General features: G+C 38.7%; 2 protein-coding genes across 9 annotated transcripts; both read right to left on the reverse strand.

The window, feature by feature from the left end:
• Positions 1-3,008: 3,008 nt before the first annotated feature.
• Positions 3,009-9,070, reverse strand: LOC121180917 (ecto-ADP-ribosyltransferase 4-like). Of its 7 annotated transcripts, XM_041036610.1 has the most exons (4): positions 8,951-9,070; positions 8,799-8,874; positions 6,942-7,043; positions 3,009-4,061 (listed from the first exon to the last, which is right to left on the reverse strand). In XM_041036610.1, exons 3-4 carry the CDS (start codon positions 7,014-7,016, stop codon positions 3,270-3,272), a joined length of 867 nt encoding a protein of 288 aa, XP_040892544.1. In that variant the 5' UTR covers positions 7,017-7,043; positions 8,799-8,874; positions 8,951-9,070; the 3' UTR covers positions 3,009-3,269. The 7 variants fall into 7 exon arrangements, 6 of the variants coding, with proteins under 6 accessions (XP_040892544.1, XP_040892545.1, XP_040892541.1 ...); XM_041036611.1 differs by lacking the exon at positions 8,799-8,874 and having other exon boundaries at positions 8,951-9,055; XM_041036607.1 differs by lacking the exons at positions 8,799-8,874; positions 8,951-9,070 and adding an exon at positions 7,421-7,628.
• Positions 9,071-10,489: 1,419 nt separating this feature from the next.
• On the reverse strand, positions 10,490-12,618 carry LOC121180919 (erythroblast NAD(P)(+)--arginine ADP-ribosyltransferase-like). Of its 2 annotated transcripts, XM_041036615.1 has the most exons (3): positions 12,553-12,618; positions 12,302-12,403; positions 10,490-11,596 (listed from the first exon to the last, which is right to left on the reverse strand). In XM_041036615.1, the coding sequence occupies exons 2-3, from the start codon at positions 12,374-12,376 to the stop codon at positions 10,859-10,861; spliced, it is 813 nt and encodes a 270-aa protein (XP_040892549.1). In that variant the 5' UTR covers positions 12,377-12,403; positions 12,553-12,618; the 3' UTR covers positions 10,490-10,858. The 2 variants fall into 2 exon arrangements, with proteins under 2 accessions (XP_040892549.1, XP_040892548.1); XM_041036614.1 differs by lacking the exon at positions 12,553-12,618 and having other exon boundaries at positions 12,302-12,507.
• Between the last annotated feature and the right edge of the window lie 4,955 nt (positions 12,619-17,573).

The following is a 17,573-nucleotide window of genomic DNA, read 5'->3' on the forward strand; positions in this document are numbered from 1 at the left end:
TTGAAGCATGTTACAGAAATTCCACATAACCAGAGCATGAACTGCTGGTGCATGTGTCAAAGGGGGGTGGGGGTCAAAAAGGTCAAGTGGAAGTGTTAATGAGTTGAGAGAGAGGTGTTGTTTTGGTGAGTCATTTTCAACCCTTTTTCATACTTTTGGATATTTCCTTGGGTGTCAGTGTGCTTTAAGAATGTGTCAGATAGAAGGTGGTCTGTGAAAGCCCGGACTACTTTTGTTGTTGTTGTTTTTTTAATTTCAGAAGGCCTGAAACATCTTAATAAAATTACACGGCTTATTCAGTGCCTTATTCATGTCTAGTAAACCTAAAACGTGCAAACATCAACAATCAAGTATTTTCAAATGTGCAGGACTAATTTATGTGAAAAGGTGGCAAAGAAAAGCATCTTAAAGCGGTAGCTCCCACACATTACCTCAAACATTTTTTCTCTCTTTCACACGCTGACCAGCACTGATGATATTCTTTAACATGACACCCACTTTGCGGTCATTATAGATGATATGGAACATGTCAACATTCTTTTTATGTCTCCTGCATGAGAAAACATTTCAAAGCCAACCGTGCTTTTGTTATATTCACTTATTGTGTGGTCAGGAGAGGTAACACTGATGGTGTAAACCACAAAGGTGCAATGTAAGGTGAAAGCTGCAAGGTGAAACGTCTGAATTTCTTCCATCGCCCTGAAGTTTCATCTGTTAATCAAAAAAATTTGAGAATCCAGAGAAACGAGTCTTCAGAGTTTAATCTGAAGAAATCTTCAGAGTTATATCTTTGGACTAATATTAATGTATATGTTGTATGTTACTGCTGCAGTTGTTTAAGGTTGCACTAATTTTAATTATGTTATATACTGGCAGGGTGCAGCTTAATATATAGCAAGTAAACCTTTCAAGAACTTTAGAAAAACAGCTCTGTTCTCAGCTTGTGACAGTGCATTTTCTGGCTAGTTCAAGGTTTTGTTTTGGGTTTTTTTTCCCCATAACTCTCAATCCTTAGGTATATCAGAAAAATCAAATTCAGAATCTCCAAACTTGCAGATGCAGTATATGGTTCTCTCTGGATAAGAAGGGTATGGAAAATTGGAATCTGGTATTCTACAAAGATGACCTGACTGATTCAAAACAAAAAGTAAAGCCTCAGTGTCACTGTGGCTAAACCTCTGCCAGAATGCGAATGCAGGGCTGAAGCTGTCACTCAGTCAGGGCAGGTGAGGTCATGCGACCTGAACATAATGACAGCAGCTGTATGGAGATCTGTATGCTGTAGTGGACAAAAAAGCACACTTTAGAGATCTCTGTGAACATGTAAAATGCTTTTAAAAATATTTAACACAATTGGTGCCCACACACCAAGCCAACAGTTTTGCTGGATCTTCCAGTTTGTGCTTTTGCTCCCTCTGTCTTACAGTATTTTTCGAGGTTTTGGCATAATTCAAGATCTCTGTAGTTAACTTGCTAAATGTTTTTAACCAGTGGAAACCATGGCCAAATCAGACACAGTGGAGCAAACATCAGCATGTTACCCTTCATCACTTCAGTGAGGAAAACAGCCTCTTAACTTACTCACATACACAAACATAAAATGTGTTTCACATAAAGAATGATGAGATTTGTCATTGTAGATATTAGCATCACAAATACATCAAACATTTGACATGGATGCTAAAACAAATGATATTTTTGAGTCAAAGTCATATAGGAAGATCAACTCAACTGTCTTCAGAATAAACACAAAGACACAATTTACATATGCATTCCCACGCACTCAATTATGTGAGTGAACAGAGTGTGTTGCATGCAAGTTTGTGTGTTACTGTCAAGCTTGCATGCATGTGCCTGAGATGGAGGGTTTTGCTATGAGTGGTCTGTGGCTGAAAGGAAATGAGGTTGTTCTTACCAGACAAATGACACATTTTCTTTCTCCTATTGCTCAACTGCTCAAATGAACCACTGTGTTTTAAACTCCTTTAAACAGATGCAGATCCATCCACACCAGAAAACAACGGCAGAAATGTCCATATTCAGAATTTATGTACAATTACAATATGTAAAGCGTATAACTTTTGCTGTCTATGGTAATGTTTTTTGTAAATGTACACCAAATGATTTGCCTGTGATCCTGCTGACATGTGTGTTTTAACAGAACCAACCAAACAAACAAAGGCTCCACACGAACCAGAACCAGAACACAACCAGAAGCTGTAAATGTCCAAAATGACCAAAACTATATTTCCTGGCTGCCTCAGGCTGGTCTACTGCTCTGAACACCTCATCATCTTTGGTGAGTCAGTGTTGACTGCATGTCAGTGTGAAACACAGGTTCTACATTTTATACATATTTTTCTTCTGGTAAAATAAAAAGCCACATTGCAAAACACTGCATGTGCAAAGTGTGTACCCGTCACACAGTAAAAGTGCAAAATGTGCACTGTGCAAGCATTTACTTTAGGGATAAGCAGTTACTTCATAGTTTTTTCAAAGAGAAACAACTCTCACTCTGTCTTTGCTGTCCTCTTCTCACTGGGTTGAAGTGGGTGAATTTGTTGGAAAAACAAGAACACTCGACTGTGAGTAAAGACTGAATCAGGCCATAAAGACTTATTCAAAGCACCTCATTACAACACATGCACACAGGCTTTTCATCGGAAATGCAAAGATAATAGGAGAATGTTTGTGCTGTTTGATCATTCACAAGTTTCAGTTTTAGTCAATATTCAGTTTCATTCAATCAGTTATAATTCATTTATAATTCACAAGTGGTTGATCCACTTGAGTTGTTCAGGAAGAACTTATTAACTGTTAATTCTCAGTCAGCTCCTTATATGACTTGGTATCTAAAAATATTTATACCAACATAGTAAAATGTTCCAAGATTGTCCTTATTAACTCTGTTACTGTGCAGGAAAAGACATGACACATTTTATGATAAACACCAGTACCAACTTAATGATGGAATGTTCTCTGCCATTCATTAACGAAAACAAAACACATTTTTGCTATTTGACAAATTTATTGATTTTTTTTTTCAGAATACATCTTTCAAAACAAAATACTTGTTGCACATTGAAATGCTGGTAAACGCAAAAATACAACATAAATGCCTTTTAGAAATTCTACAAAGTTGCTGCTCATGTCATTGATCAACATGATGGGTAAGTATGGAAGGGGTTAGGTTTGAGGAGAATGCAAAGAAATATTGGAATAAAGTTGGATTTTAGAAGGAGTATGTGCACGTCATTTACTGAACAAGATTAAATTCTCACTTTGCTCCACCAGTTGAAGAAGAATGACTGGTCCTTTTTATATTTCACAGCATAGCAATTTAGATTGCTCTGGACTCCTGTACTCTCTAGGATATACACTTTCTTACAGTCTTTCAGTTCTTCTACAGATTTATCCTTTACTGTCTTAATTATCTTGAACTTCTCATAAGGAGGAATGAGCACTTCTTTCTCCTTGTCTTTATAGTACGAATAATTCTTCAAGAAAGCACCTGTACAGGTCAAAATTTTAAAGCAGGTCTCATGACCAAAGGATGTCAGGTTTGATTTTAAAGAGGTGGAGGTAAAAGAACCAAACCGAATTATCTGTTTGACTTCCCCAGTGAACTCAGCTTTGCTTCTGCGGTAGGTGATGTGACAGCCTTGTTTTGCCCTGAGGTTCTGAATAGCAGTTGTCAGCCAGAAATGTAGGGAGTGGTATTGAAAGGAGGTGCCATAGTTTTTTCCATTTGTCCGGACTGCACCATTGAAGGTCTCATAAAACTTGTCAGCCTCAGATGTATAAACGCAGATTGCTTGCATGTGATTCTTAGTTAAAGCCACATCTTCTTTATTTTTTTGTTTAAATCTATCTGTTGCACACTGTTCAGCCTTTTTCCAAACATTTTTAAATAATCCCTTGTTCTCTTTTCTAAAGTATTTGACTTTGACTTTTGTTGTCATCTTTTTAATGCAGCCAGAGTACATGTCATCAACAGCATCTTCAGCCATGTTCAGCGGGATAGTGGTGGCCTTGTTGGTATCTCTTGAAGTGAAGCTGATCTAGAAGGGTCAGAAGAACAAGATGAGAATAAAGGTCATGAACTAGATGAAGTCTGTGCCATTGTGCAGTGGTGGAGGAAATTTTCAGATCATTTACTAAGTAAAACTAAAATATAATTTCCAAACAGTTCATAAAGTAGTCCCCTAACATTGTTATGTTGTTATATTATTGGATCACTATTAATGATGCAGTGACACAGTAAATTCAAATACTTGTTGGAGCAGGTCAAGGCTGAGCTAATTGTAATGGCTTTTATACACTGCTGGATAGATCTATGATAATGCATCAGACTTCACAAACTAATCTTAAAAGTAACTAGTAACTAAAGCTGTCAGACACTATGACAAAACAGCTGGGTTTATGAATGTGAGTTTGACTGACACATTTTGTCCATTGTGGTTAACTGTAGCATTACAAAGTTTGATACGACCACTTTGGAAATCATATCCAATTAATTTCTTATTTCTGCAACTCTCATTATGCAGCATACACAAGTATTAGTGGACCTCTGTCTATTTACAGGAAACATGACTCTGAAGATGAATCGGCACAATTGTCACAGTAAGAAAATGTTTAACAGTTTACTTCATGAGCAATAATCACATATTTCTTCACTTCCACTCAGTATCAGGCAGACCCATCATGTACCAACCCACTGAATGTACCACTCACCATCTTGGAGCCAACTGGAAGAATCCAACAAAGGAGCCAACACAGAGGAGCAAAAATGAGCACAGTACTCTTCATCACTGCAGTCAGACAAACAGCTACTGACTTTACACAGACAGAAGACATACAGAGAAGACATGTGACATCAGTGATGATGTACTTATACAGGTACACATTCTATGTCTGTACAGTAAATTTAATATTAGCTGATCTAGAAAAAAGTGTTTAAAAAGAGCATGGTAAATTCTTTTTTATACTAAAAATATGATGCATCAACTCACCAGAGGAGGTGTCTGATCATCAGGTTTCAAAGAACAATGAGTTGTCAATAGGTTTCCAACACTTATATATACATGCCACAAAGTACCAAAACTGCACACACGCACGTGTGCACAGACACACACCCCTTTCTCCTCTTCACACAGGAGTTTGTGGGTATGCCTTTCTGATGGTGGGTGTTTTGACCAAAACCCACCACCTTTAGAACATACACAGAAAAACAAAGGAAATGAGGTTTATCTTAACAGCTCAAGTGGACTCAGTAAACAATGTGTCATGAGCTGAAGCTCTATTTATAATTTATCAACCATCTATCATTACACTGTGCAATTGCAGGCAGCTTACGTAATTAATCAATCAAACCAATTCAGTCATAAAGACTGCCTGTGAGCCATGTTAATTTTAATGCCAATCAGCAGCATCGGTTATCATCTAAGCAAGCAGGATATTTCTGTGTTTTCAAAGCAAGTAATAGTCTGTGCCTGAAACAGGAGGGTGTTATGATCAGCCCTGAGGGTTGCTGTGTTTAACCCCTTTTGGAATGTTTTGAACTAGTTTTGCACTCCTAGTGGACAGATTTAACTTGGATTATGTTGGACTGTTGGAGTCCTTGGGCATGATCAGCCCTGGGGAAGTTTAGACTTCTTTTTTGATTTCTTTTAAAATTGTTATGGACTTTCTGTGGACTCTGGTTTTGGTTTCTTTTTGTTGCTGTTCAATACTTCCTGCTCTTTAAGTTGAAAGTCAGATCACACTGTGTTTTTCTTGTTTAGAATTTTGTAGTAGGCTCCTGTTTGAGTTTGTAGTCGCATACTCTTGTTTTGATTCTTGAGGTTTTGGTTAGTATTTCTGGGTTTAGTTTATAATCCTGTTACTTGTGTTTCTGTTCCTGGGTTTGCTTTGCATTTTCAGTCTTGTTTTGAAATCGTATTACTCTTGTTTTGCTCTCTTGAATTTTGCATTTCCTGTTTTATTTTGAAATCCTGGTCCTTGTATATCTGTCTTAATTTTACTTCCTGTTTTTTGTCTAGATCAAGTTGATCTTGATGTATGCTTCTGTCTTGCTTCCCTGTGTTTGTTCCAAGGTTTGCTCCACTGTTCTCAGCCCTGTGTTCTGTTCCTAATACGTCCTTGGGTTTACCGCTGTTGCTGCTTTGGTGCATGTTAGAGTCCGTTTTACCTTCAAGTTTAGTATTTTCTTCCCTAGTAGGACACCCTGAGTTATCCTGAGTTTGGTATGCTGTTTATGGACATTGAAACAACTGACTTTTGGTCATTAATAGATCATCATTCTGAATCCTTGTGAGTCTGCAGTTGGGTGCTTTCCTGTGTTTCTGGCTACACAAGTCACAGAGTGCAACTGGTAAAGAGGAACATTAAAACTGTCACAACCAAACTTTAAGAGCAGGATGGTGGTGGCCTTCTTGGCATCTCGTGATGTGAGGCTGATCTAGAGGGGGCGGAAGAACAAGATGAGAAGAAAGGTCATGAACTACATGTAGTTTGTACCATTGTGCAGTGGCAGAGGAAATTTCCAGATCATTTGCTTAAGTCAGAAAAACAACACTACACCATAAAAGTCCTCATTTACAAGAAAGAAAGTCAACATTCGAAGTTTAACTTGAGTAAAAGTAAAGTAACATCTTCAAAAAGTCCATAAAGTAGTCCCCTGTCAGTGTTATGTTGTTATATGGATCACTCACTACTGCTGATGCATGTAATACCTACATGTAATAAATTCTAATAGTTATGGCAGGTCAAGGCTGAGCTGGCTTTAATGGCTTTATAAATTGCTGGATAGATCCATGATAATGTATCATAATACATACTAATATTATGGAAGGATAATGAGTAATAATCACATATTTCTTTACTTCCACTCAGTATCAGGCAGACCCATCATGTACAAACTTATGGAATGTACCACTCACCATCTTGGAGCCAACTGGAAGCATCCAACAAAGGAGCCAACACAGAGGAGCAAAAATGAGCACAGTACTCTTCATCACTGCAGTCAGGCAAACAGCTACTGACTTTACACAAGCAGAAGACATAAGGAGAAGACATGTGACATCACTGATGATGTACGTATAGATACACTTTTTTGATCCCTAAGGGAAAGCAGCAGCAGCATAGGGAAAGCAGTAGGTATAATGAGATATGTGCAATATATTTATAAGAGGCAAGACAAAAAGTGCAAATGGCAGGGGATACTGAATGTATGCATATAAGACAGTAATTCAACCAGTTTGAAGTAAGGGCAGCGTGAACCACAAGCACACATACAATGCTTTTACAGTAGACTTACTAAATGTTTATCTAGAATAAAAAAAGTATTTAAAAGTAGCATGGCAAATTCTCATTCAAAGCTTTTTCCATACTTAAAATATGTTTTGATGCATCGACTTACCAGGGAAGGTGTCTGATCATCAGGTTTGACGGAACAATAAGCTGTCAGTAGATTTCCAGGACTTACAAAGACACGCCTGGTCTCACGACGGGTATGCATTTCTGATGGTGGGTGTTTTGACCAAAACCCACCATCTTAAGCACATACACTGCACTTATCAGCCATCTATCATCACTGCGCAACTGCAGGCAGTTTACACAATAAATCAACCAAACTAAATCAGTCCAACAGACTGCCTAAGTGGAGGCTTAAAGAAAGGGGTGTTGCGACAACGCCACCTGGGGAATCTCACCCCAGGAAATTAAGTGTAGGGTTGATCAGGTAACACAGGTTCTTTAATACCACTGGGCAAGAGACATTTTTGAAGTTTTTAGAAGAACTTTATTTAAGAAAAGTAATTAATTCAACAAAATTGAAACGTTAAAAAGAAAACTACACTTCAAGCAGTAAGGGATGAACTAGCACATGGGCCAATGAGTGCAGACAGGGCGAGGGCTTACCACAGCGGCAGGAAAACCAAAAAGGGAAGGGCCCATAAAACTAACCACCGGTGGCACCGCGCACACACACACGCACGCACACGCACACACAAAAAAGGGGATCCTGAAGACACACCACCACCAGGGATCGACTGCCGCCTCAGGCCCTCAGCACCTGTTTGACAGAGAGAAAATTAAAAACAGGCCAAGTGCTACACATCATTAGCGCTGACAAAAAAAACAAAACAAAACAAAACAAAACAAAACAAAACAAAAAACAATTCAAAAATAAAACCAAATAACAAAAGTTACTGTTGCCAACAATTAACATTAATGAATACAAACAAAACAAATAACTGCCACCTAAATAACTAAATGAAAAATAATGTTAAGAAAACAAATAATTTAAAATTGGGTGAAAGTCTATGCAGGTTACACAAGCTCAGGACTTTTCCACAACCAGAGCAGCGTCCACCCAAACCAGCACAGCGCTGAGCAGGACAGCGCAGAACAGTAGCGCACAGCACAGTACCATACAAAAGAACGGCGTAGTACAAAGAACAGTACACTAAAACTAACAGCAGTCCAAAACTGTCTACACATAACAGCAGTGCATCCAGGGAGTGGCAGCCAGTGGCAGGCCAAGCATAGCCGGGGCTCTACAAAACAAGCGCACATAAACACATTTAATAACAATAATTGAATTATTCCTCCAAAGAATAACTGAACCCCGTACATACCACTCTGGCCTGGCCATACGGCGCAGCTACACGGAGGATTAGAGGGTTTGAGCCTCGAAGGCCGCGGCTCGACCACGCTGCAGCACAAAATATAAATTACAAACCAGTCTGAAGCCAAGCCACAGACACACAAAGGGCAGGCAGACAATGGCGACTTACTAAACGGACACGCAAATGCACCCGGAAGGCGTACAGCGGCACAATGCGTCTTCCGCGGCGCCAGCAGCCAGTCGAGCTACGCACAGAAAAACTATATTTACCATGCGCTCATTACGCACGTGGATCAGAGGAGGAAAAGCAGAGCACCCTACCTGGATAATTGGAGACAGGTGCCTGCGTTCTGTCAAAGGAAGCCACGGCCACGCCAAACAAGGTGCTCCGCCACGCCAGGCCACAGCCACCACATTGGTGGCAGGGGAGTGCGCAGAATGGGAGAAGAAACCGAGGTATGGGCACACCTGTATATATATATATATATATATATATATATATATATATATATATATAGGGGCGCAACCCGCCTCCCACAAGTCCGTGCACCAAAAGCTGGCACAGTGCCATGTAGTGGCAGGGAGGGAGCAGGGCCTTCGACTACAGAAGCAAGTATTACTTTTTATGTTTTCAAAGCAATGAATAGTCTGAGCCTTTAAACAGGAAAGCAACTGGCAAGCAGGAACAAAAAATCTTCACACCCAAACTCTGTGTTTACTAAGATCAAAATACTCAAAACAGTATCTGCAGCAGGATGCAGAATGTTGGCCTTAAATGTGTAAGAAACAGCTTTGTAACATGTTTTTATAAATAATAAACTTCATAAAGCTGCTGTATGTCATGGTTGTCCTCCAGAATCCACTTGTGCCACAACATTAGCTAAGAAACTGTTTACCTTCTTGTATGATATTCTAATGTTGACCAGTGACATTGGTCTGTCAGCCAACTTACCTATAATGGATTATTGTCAAGAATATTGTATATTGAAAGATGCAGTAAAATTTCTATTACAGCCATTGCTGAACCCATTTGATTGTATGTGAATGAGAATCACAGTGGAAAGTCTGTTAGAGGCCACAGGAAACAGGAAACCTTTGTGTAGTTACACTGCACAATTGAAAATGTGATTTCTTAGTGTGAAGATATGTTAAAAGACAAAAACCAACAATGTCTATTTCTTAAAAAATCAATTTAACAAGGAAAGCTTCATTTCTTGCAAAATATTCACAACCAAAATTTATGTTTACTAAGATCAGTCCTGGGTTCGAATCCCAGCAGTGCCTTTGTCCATAGAACACTCATCTGTATATCATGTTTATTGTATATATCTCAACTCTAGATACTGTATATCCTGCACTTGCTGGTTTTGCACTTCTGGTTAGATGCTAAACTGCTTTTTGTTACCCTGTCTTTGTACATGTGTAATGATATTAAAGTTGAATCTAATCAATGTACTTAAACAATATCTGCAGCAGGATGCAGCATGTTGGCCTTAAATGCATAGGAAACAGCTTTGTGACATTTTTTTTTAAATAATAAACTTCTCAAAGCTTCTGGATATCATGGTTGTCCTTCAGAATGCATTTGCTCCACAACCTTAAGTACTTCACAGTTGTGGTGATTATTACTATCTATCTACTAGATTCTCAAATGGTTGAGTCACTTGAGTTTTTCAGGAACAACTTATTAAGTGTTGATTCTCAGTCAGCTCCTTATGTGTCCCTTGGTAACCAAAATTATGTTTTCCAATATAGCAAATGTTCCTATAGTTATTAAGAAAAATCAAGATTTGTGCAGAAAAGGCCCGTGACACATTTTATGATAAACACCAGTACCAACTTAATGGTGTATTGTTCTCTGCCATTCATTAAGGGAAACAAAACACATTTTTGCTCTTTGACAAATTTATTGATTTCTTTCAGAAGATTTCAAAACAAAATATTTGTTACACATAGAGATGCTCGTAAGTGCAAAAGCCCAACAAGAATGCCTTTTAGAAACTCTACAGAATTGTTGCTCATGTTGTTGATCAACATATGGAGAAATGATGGAAACTAAGCCTGCAATGATGAAAGGACCCCTCAAGCATGAACTTAGGGGTTGAGGAGAATGCAGAGTTACATTGGAATGAGCTTGGATTTTAGGAGGAGTATGTGCATGTTGTTTGCCAAACAAGATTAAATGCTAACTTTGCTCCACTGGTTGAAGAAGTATGACTGGTCCTTTACTTATTTTACAGCGCGACAGTTTAGATTGCTGCTGACTCCTGCACTTTCCAGGAAATACACTCTCTCACAGTCATTCAGATTTTCTACAAATTTATTCTCTACTCTGTTAGTTATGTTGAACATCTCATAAGGGGGAATGAGCACTTCTTGCTCTTTGTCTTTAAGGTGTGGATATTTCTTCAAGTAAGCACCCAAACAGGTCTTAATTTTAAAGCAGGTCACTTTACCAAATCTTGTAAGGTTTGTTCTTAAAGAGGTGGAGGTAAAATAACCAAACCGAATTATCTTGTTGACTTCCCCAGTAAACTCAGCTTCGGTTCTGCGGTAGGTGATGTGACAGCCTTGTTTTGCCCTGAGGATCTGCACAGCAGTTGTCAGCCAGAAATGTAGGGAGTGGAATTTAAAGGAGGTGCCATAGTTTTTTCTGTTTGTCCGGACTGCATCATTGAAGGTCTCATAAAACTTGCCCCCAGATGTATAAACGCAGATTGCTTGCATGTGATTCTTAGTTAAATCCTCATCTTCTTTATCTTTTTGCTTAAATCTATCTGTTGCACACTGTTCTGCCTGTTTCCAGACAGTATTAAATAATTCCTTGTTCTCTTTTCCAAAGTATTTGTCTTTGACTTTTTCTGCCATCTTTGCATTGCAGCCAAAGTACATGTCATCAACAGCATTTTCAGTCATGTTCAATGGGATGGTGGTGGCCTTCTTGGCATCTTGTGAAGTGAAAGTGATCTACAGGGGGGGAGAACAAGATGAGAAGAAAGGTCATGAATTACATGGATCATTATTACTGATGCAGTGACACAGTAAATTCAAATACTTGTCAAGGTATTTGTCAGGTCAAGACTGAGCTAATTTTATATTTTTATACACTGTTGGATAGATCTATGATAATGCATCAGACTTCACAAACTAATTTTAAATCTGAAAAGTGGTAACTAAAGCTGTCAGATTAATGTATCAGAATATACAGTACGATGTTTGCCTCTGAAATGTTGTGAAGTAGAATAAGGTCACATAAAATGGGAATACTCAAGTACACATACCTAAAACTGTACTTAAGAGCTTTCCTTGAGTAAATGTACTTAGAAACTTTCGAATGGTACAGACTCACTCGAGCTGGGTTTATGAATGTGAGTTTGACTGATACATTTTGTCCTTTGTGGTTAACTGTAGCATTACAAACTTTGATGCGACCACTTCTGAAATCATCTCCAATTAATTTCTTATTTCTGCAACTCTCATTATGCAGCATACACAAGTAATAGTGGACCTCTGTCTATTTACAGGAAACATGACAGTTTCATAGATAATCAGCTAAATGTAGCTTACAACTTAATATTATGGAAGGATAATGAGTAATAATCATATATTTCCTTACTTCCACTCAGTATCAGGCAGACCCTCATGTACAAACCCACTGAATGTACCACTCACCATCTTGGAGCCAACTGGAAGCGTCCAACAAAGGAGCCAACACAGAGGAGCAAAAATGAGCACAGTACTCTTCATCACTGCAGTCAGGCAAACAGCTACTGACTTTACACAGACAGAAGACATACACAAAAGACATGTGACATCAATGATGATGTACATATACGGGTACACATGCCATGCATGTATATTAAATTTACAAAATATTAGCCGATCTAGAAAAAATGTGTTTAAAAATAGCAAGGGAAATTCACCAGAGAATGTGTCTGATCATAAAGTTTGATAGAACAATGAGTTGTCAGTGGATTTCCAGGACTTATATATACATGCTGGGTCTCTAAGCATCGAATCTCACACTGACACGTCTTTCACCCCTTTCACTTCTTCACACACAAGTTTGTGGGTACGTGTTTCTGATGGTGAGTGCTGTGACCAAAGCCCACCATCTTAAGCACATACACAGAAAAACAAAGGAAATGAGGCTTATCTTGGCTTGACAAATGTCACGTCTGCTCATGTGGACTCACTAACCAATGTCTCATGACCTGAAGCCCTATTATGATTTATCAACCATCTATTCTTACACTGTGCAACTGCATGCAGTTTATGCAATAAAAATCAGTCCAGCAGACTGCCTGTGATCCATATTAATTTTAATGCCAATCACCAGTGACTGTTAAGTAAGTAGGATCTTAAGGATATTTCTGTTTTCAAAGCAAGCAACAGCCTGAGCCTTTAAACAAACTTCACAAACTCAAACAAACTCTATGTTTCCTGTGGCTTCTAGTTTTTTTTTTTTTTTGTTAAGTTAGAGGCCACAAGAAACAGCCACAGCCTTAGAGTGGTGACATTGCACTACTGAAAATGTGCTCATGTAATGTGAAGATACGTGACAGGTCAGACACCAGCAATGTCTATTTTTTAAAGTCACTTTAACATGGAAACCCGCAAAATGTTCACAACCAAAATTTAAGTTTACTAAGATCAAAATACTTAAGCAATACAAAGCAGTATCTGCAGCAGGGTGCAGCACGTTGGCCTTAAATGTGTAAGGAATAGCTTTGAAAATATTTTTAGAAATAGTAAACTTCACAAAGTTGTCATAGTTGTCCTTCAGAATCCACTTGCGCCACAACTTTAGCTATTTCACAACTGGGAAATTATTACTATCTATATCTTTTTAAATATCTAAAATCCTTCGATATGCCATATCTGGCATACCAGATGTATACAAATAAAGGTTCAAATAAGTGTAGCTTCTTTTGTGGTTACCATTCTGCCTTTATAGTTGACAGTAAAAACAGGAAAAAAGAGAGTGGGCGATGACTTGCAACCAAAGTCTACACTCAGAGTTGAACAACAGACTGATGATTACACGCTGTGTGATCTTGACCACCAGGCGACAGGGATGAACTAACTTAGCCATTTCCATATGTTTTTTTTTTTTGTTTGTTTTTTTGTATGAACGAACAAAGTAAAATAATTAAACAAAGCTGCCAGGAACTATTGGTGAACACACCAAAGGCCTGGTAGACCACAGAGCTTCTGTAACCTCAGGCTACATCTGTATATGCAAGCAATGTAAGACATCATCTGCTGTGATCATGTAAAGCTGCTATTAATGTTTATTAATTTTTATATTAACAATGGATCAAAGGACAGTGTGTGAGGTGTTTCCCCTTGTGACATGCCCTCAGATAATTTTTAAGTGAATAATGGGATTAACTTCAGCTCAGCGGGATATTTTAGTGTCTATCACAGCTTGCATCTAAATTTTAGTTCATTCATACCATTATCATTGTCGTCATTTCCAGAAGTCAAAAAAAGGCAAACCCATCGCACACTACTTTTCCCCTACATGACACCTGAGTTGGGTACAAAGATAAATATCAGCCACATGACTTTACATCTATTGCAGACACCACTGAGCGGAAGTATCTGGCACTGAGTGACCACCCTGCGGTTATCAAAGACAAATGGAATTTTTGTTGGTGATCACTGAGCTCCTTCAAGATGACAATACACTCATATGGGCAGAGTCCAACATTAATTTGCATGTACAGCCATTTTAAGATGTCTTAAACCATTTTTAGTCTTTCTACTCTGACAGCCCTTTATCACAGCAGACACTTCGTCTTGTCATTGTAGGAAAAGCACATGTTGCTAAAAACATAAATGATGGCTCTGTTTTATTCAAGAGTCCCAGTAAACCATGACAATGTGGCAGTGAGCCAGTGCAGGATGCCAGGACCATGAAACTGAAGCAGCTAAATGCAATTAAGTCTTCATTTCTTTTATTATTATTATTATTATTGTTGTTATTGTTGTTATTGTTATTGTTATTATTATTATTATTATTACTACTACTAACAATAAAGTAATCTTATCATTACCTGTGCTTTTCATACAGTGAAAAGTGTGTCAAAATGTCTCCTGTTAAAAAGACAATGATCAGGTCCTATTTTTCAGTACTTTTCCAGCAGATGGCAGCATTGTCCAGCTGTTAGGGAGATATAAGATGCTCTGAGAGCCGATGAAAGGCAAAGATAAAGGTGAGTGTAGGGTGGGGGTAAGTTAGTTAGATACCAGTCTCCTGCTCCACTGCAGAGATGAGAAAGAGACAAGGGAGCGCCAGGTATGGAGATTGTGAGAAGACAGGAACACAGAGTGAAGTAAGAGTGCAAGCAAGAAGGGAATGGGAAGCTTGCAAGAGGATGGGAGGAATTGGTTGAAAGCAGATATTTGGTTTAGCTGTGGCATACCTTGGAGAGCAAGAGAGGTGCACAGTACTACAGCTAAGGTAGAGGTAGAATAAGAAAAGAGTCCAGTGAAGATTGAGCTCTGTACAAAGGCATACACAGCAAGGTAAAAGTGTGTGCATATGTGTCAGGGTGTAGGGTTCAGAGAATTACTCCAACATTCCCATCTGAAAAAAAAAAAGAAATGAATGTAGCTAAAAAATGTAGAGGGAAGGGTGAGTGTGGACGGGAGAGTGGAGAGTCAAAACGCAGGGTACATACTATAGAAATGAGCTTGCTCTACCAGTAAGAGAGAGAGTAAGAGAAAGAGATGTGAGGAAAGGGGAAAGGAGCAAGAGAGATGGGGAGGATCGAGGAAGAGGAAGAAAAATTCAAATGTGAGAAAGTGAATGAGCAAAAATGAACAGCGAGGCTTAGAGGGAGAGGACTACTGAGGATTTAGAGAGAGTGCGAGGAATGACAAAAACAAGTGTGGTGAGAGAGAGAGGGTTGGTTCAGGAAAATGAAGAAATGGGGTTTGGAGGAAAATTAAGAAAGTAGGAGGGTAGGAAAGGAGGAAGGAGTGCAAAGAAAAGAGGAAGATGGGGAAAGGAAAGATGATACAAGAAATAGGGGAAGGTGTGTAAGGGACAAGAGGAGATGAAAGACATTAGGAAAGAATACAACAAGGAAGAAAGTAAGAAGAAGGAAAGTAGGAACACATAACAAGTATGTGGCTTCTTTTTTTTCATTCTCAACTCTGACACACAGGAAAGTCAATTTAAGTTGGACCTTATAAACCTTTTTAAATTTCCTGCTTTCTACAAAATCTGCAAAAGTACCGTATAGGAAAAGATTGTGGTTATGGAAAATAAATGATGAATTGTAGGCATAAGTCATAGTCAAGGTACTAGAAGACTGTGGCCAGTGATGAGAAGTAAGCAGTCATCATTACTATGACTAAAACAAAGGTGTTCACTGTATGTTTTTGCCTCAGATTTCAAAAGCGGAGGGCAGAGGTGATTTAGAGAGGGATTTGAGCTTCAGCGAACCAAGTTTAAAGAGGAGGAGGGATGGAGATAATGTGGACAGACACAGTGCCAGGTGGATAAAAACGAGTGAGAGTAAGTCGACACATTACAGAGCGGAGGAGGTGTATCTAAAAGAGATGACAGTACAGTGAGTTACCACCTGCTGAGGATGGCTGGATGAGGCATGAAGATGGATATTTTAAGAATATTTTTAGTGGATTTGCCCCAGCTGATATCAGCAAGGATGAAAGGAAGGCAGGACAGGGAGAGACAGACTGGAGAAAGGAAGAGACAGGCATGTGGATGTGAGAAGGCAATATGATTCAGTTTATAGATATACTAACTTTTTTTTAGAAAATATGTCTTACTGCATGGAGATATTTCTGTGTAGAAGTTTCAGAGCATTGCAGCTAGCTTTTGGACGTAGCTATAAATAGACTGAATGCTGAAATTTTCAGCGGCGTCCCTAAAAATGACATAATAGTAATGGAGTGATAGACATTGGTACGCAGGGCTGAAGCCAATATAATGATAATAAAAAAAGATCAGGGGAAAAGGGACTGATGTTTGGAGAAGTGATGGTGGAGGGAGGAAAACCGGAAAGAACCAAAGTGGAAGGCGTTTCACTTTCAGTCAATCAGATTGAGCAGATGCAATGAGAACGGAGGGATGAGTGGGAGGAGGGAGAGAGAAGTGGAGACACAGCAATACATATACATGCGTGTGTAAATTCCTCTTCATTGTTTATCTCTCTTTTACACAGAGTTTGAAAAGCGTGTGTGTGTGCATATTATACTAAGTCAAGCAGTTTTGACAGGGCACAGATGCTGTGGCAGGTGAGGACAGACTGTTCCTTCTCCCTCTCTAATGCTTCTCGTGTCTCCATTTTTCTCACTTTTTCTCTTTTCATCAGTTCATCCACTTTTCTCAGTTTTTCCCTTTCCACCCACACTTTCTGAAGCTCTATTTGAAAGAGACTCGTTTTTTTTTTTTTTAGCAAATCTTGAAAAAGAATTGAACCCCAAATAGTAGATGCATACAGCTGACATTAAAGATTCATAACTGTGTACCTGACCTGGTTTGAAAAAAAAAAAGAAGTCAGGTAGCATGGTTAGATATAATACACTTAACAATATACCATGTTTATCTCTGACATAATTGCTCACTTTAAAAATATATGGTAGCCACTGAGTTCTGGACATTTTGTTTTTCCTGAAGAATTACTTGAGGTGTTGCAATCTCTGTAAAAATCTCAAATCACCGTAGACACCCAGACCTTCTTACTCCTGTATGAACACAGATTTTGTCGAGCAATGAAACTGCACATGAAATCTATTTTAAAAAGGATTATGAGACGTGTTGTCTCTCCCTGACACCTAGAAAAGAACCTTCCTTCTCGATTAAGTAAAGTGAAACTTGAAAACATTCCTTTACAGGTTCCAGTCTTTCCTTTCATATAAGGACAGCAAAAAAAAAAAAACATCCAGAAGGAGAAACACTGGACAT

The sequence above is a fragment of the Toxotes jaculatrix genome, chromosome 4, assembly GCF_017976425.1.
Source record: "Toxotes jaculatrix isolate fToxJac2 chromosome 4, fToxJac2.pri, whole genome shotgun sequence".
Taxonomy (NCBI): Eukaryota; Metazoa; Chordata; class Actinopteri; family Toxotidae; genus Toxotes; species Toxotes jaculatrix.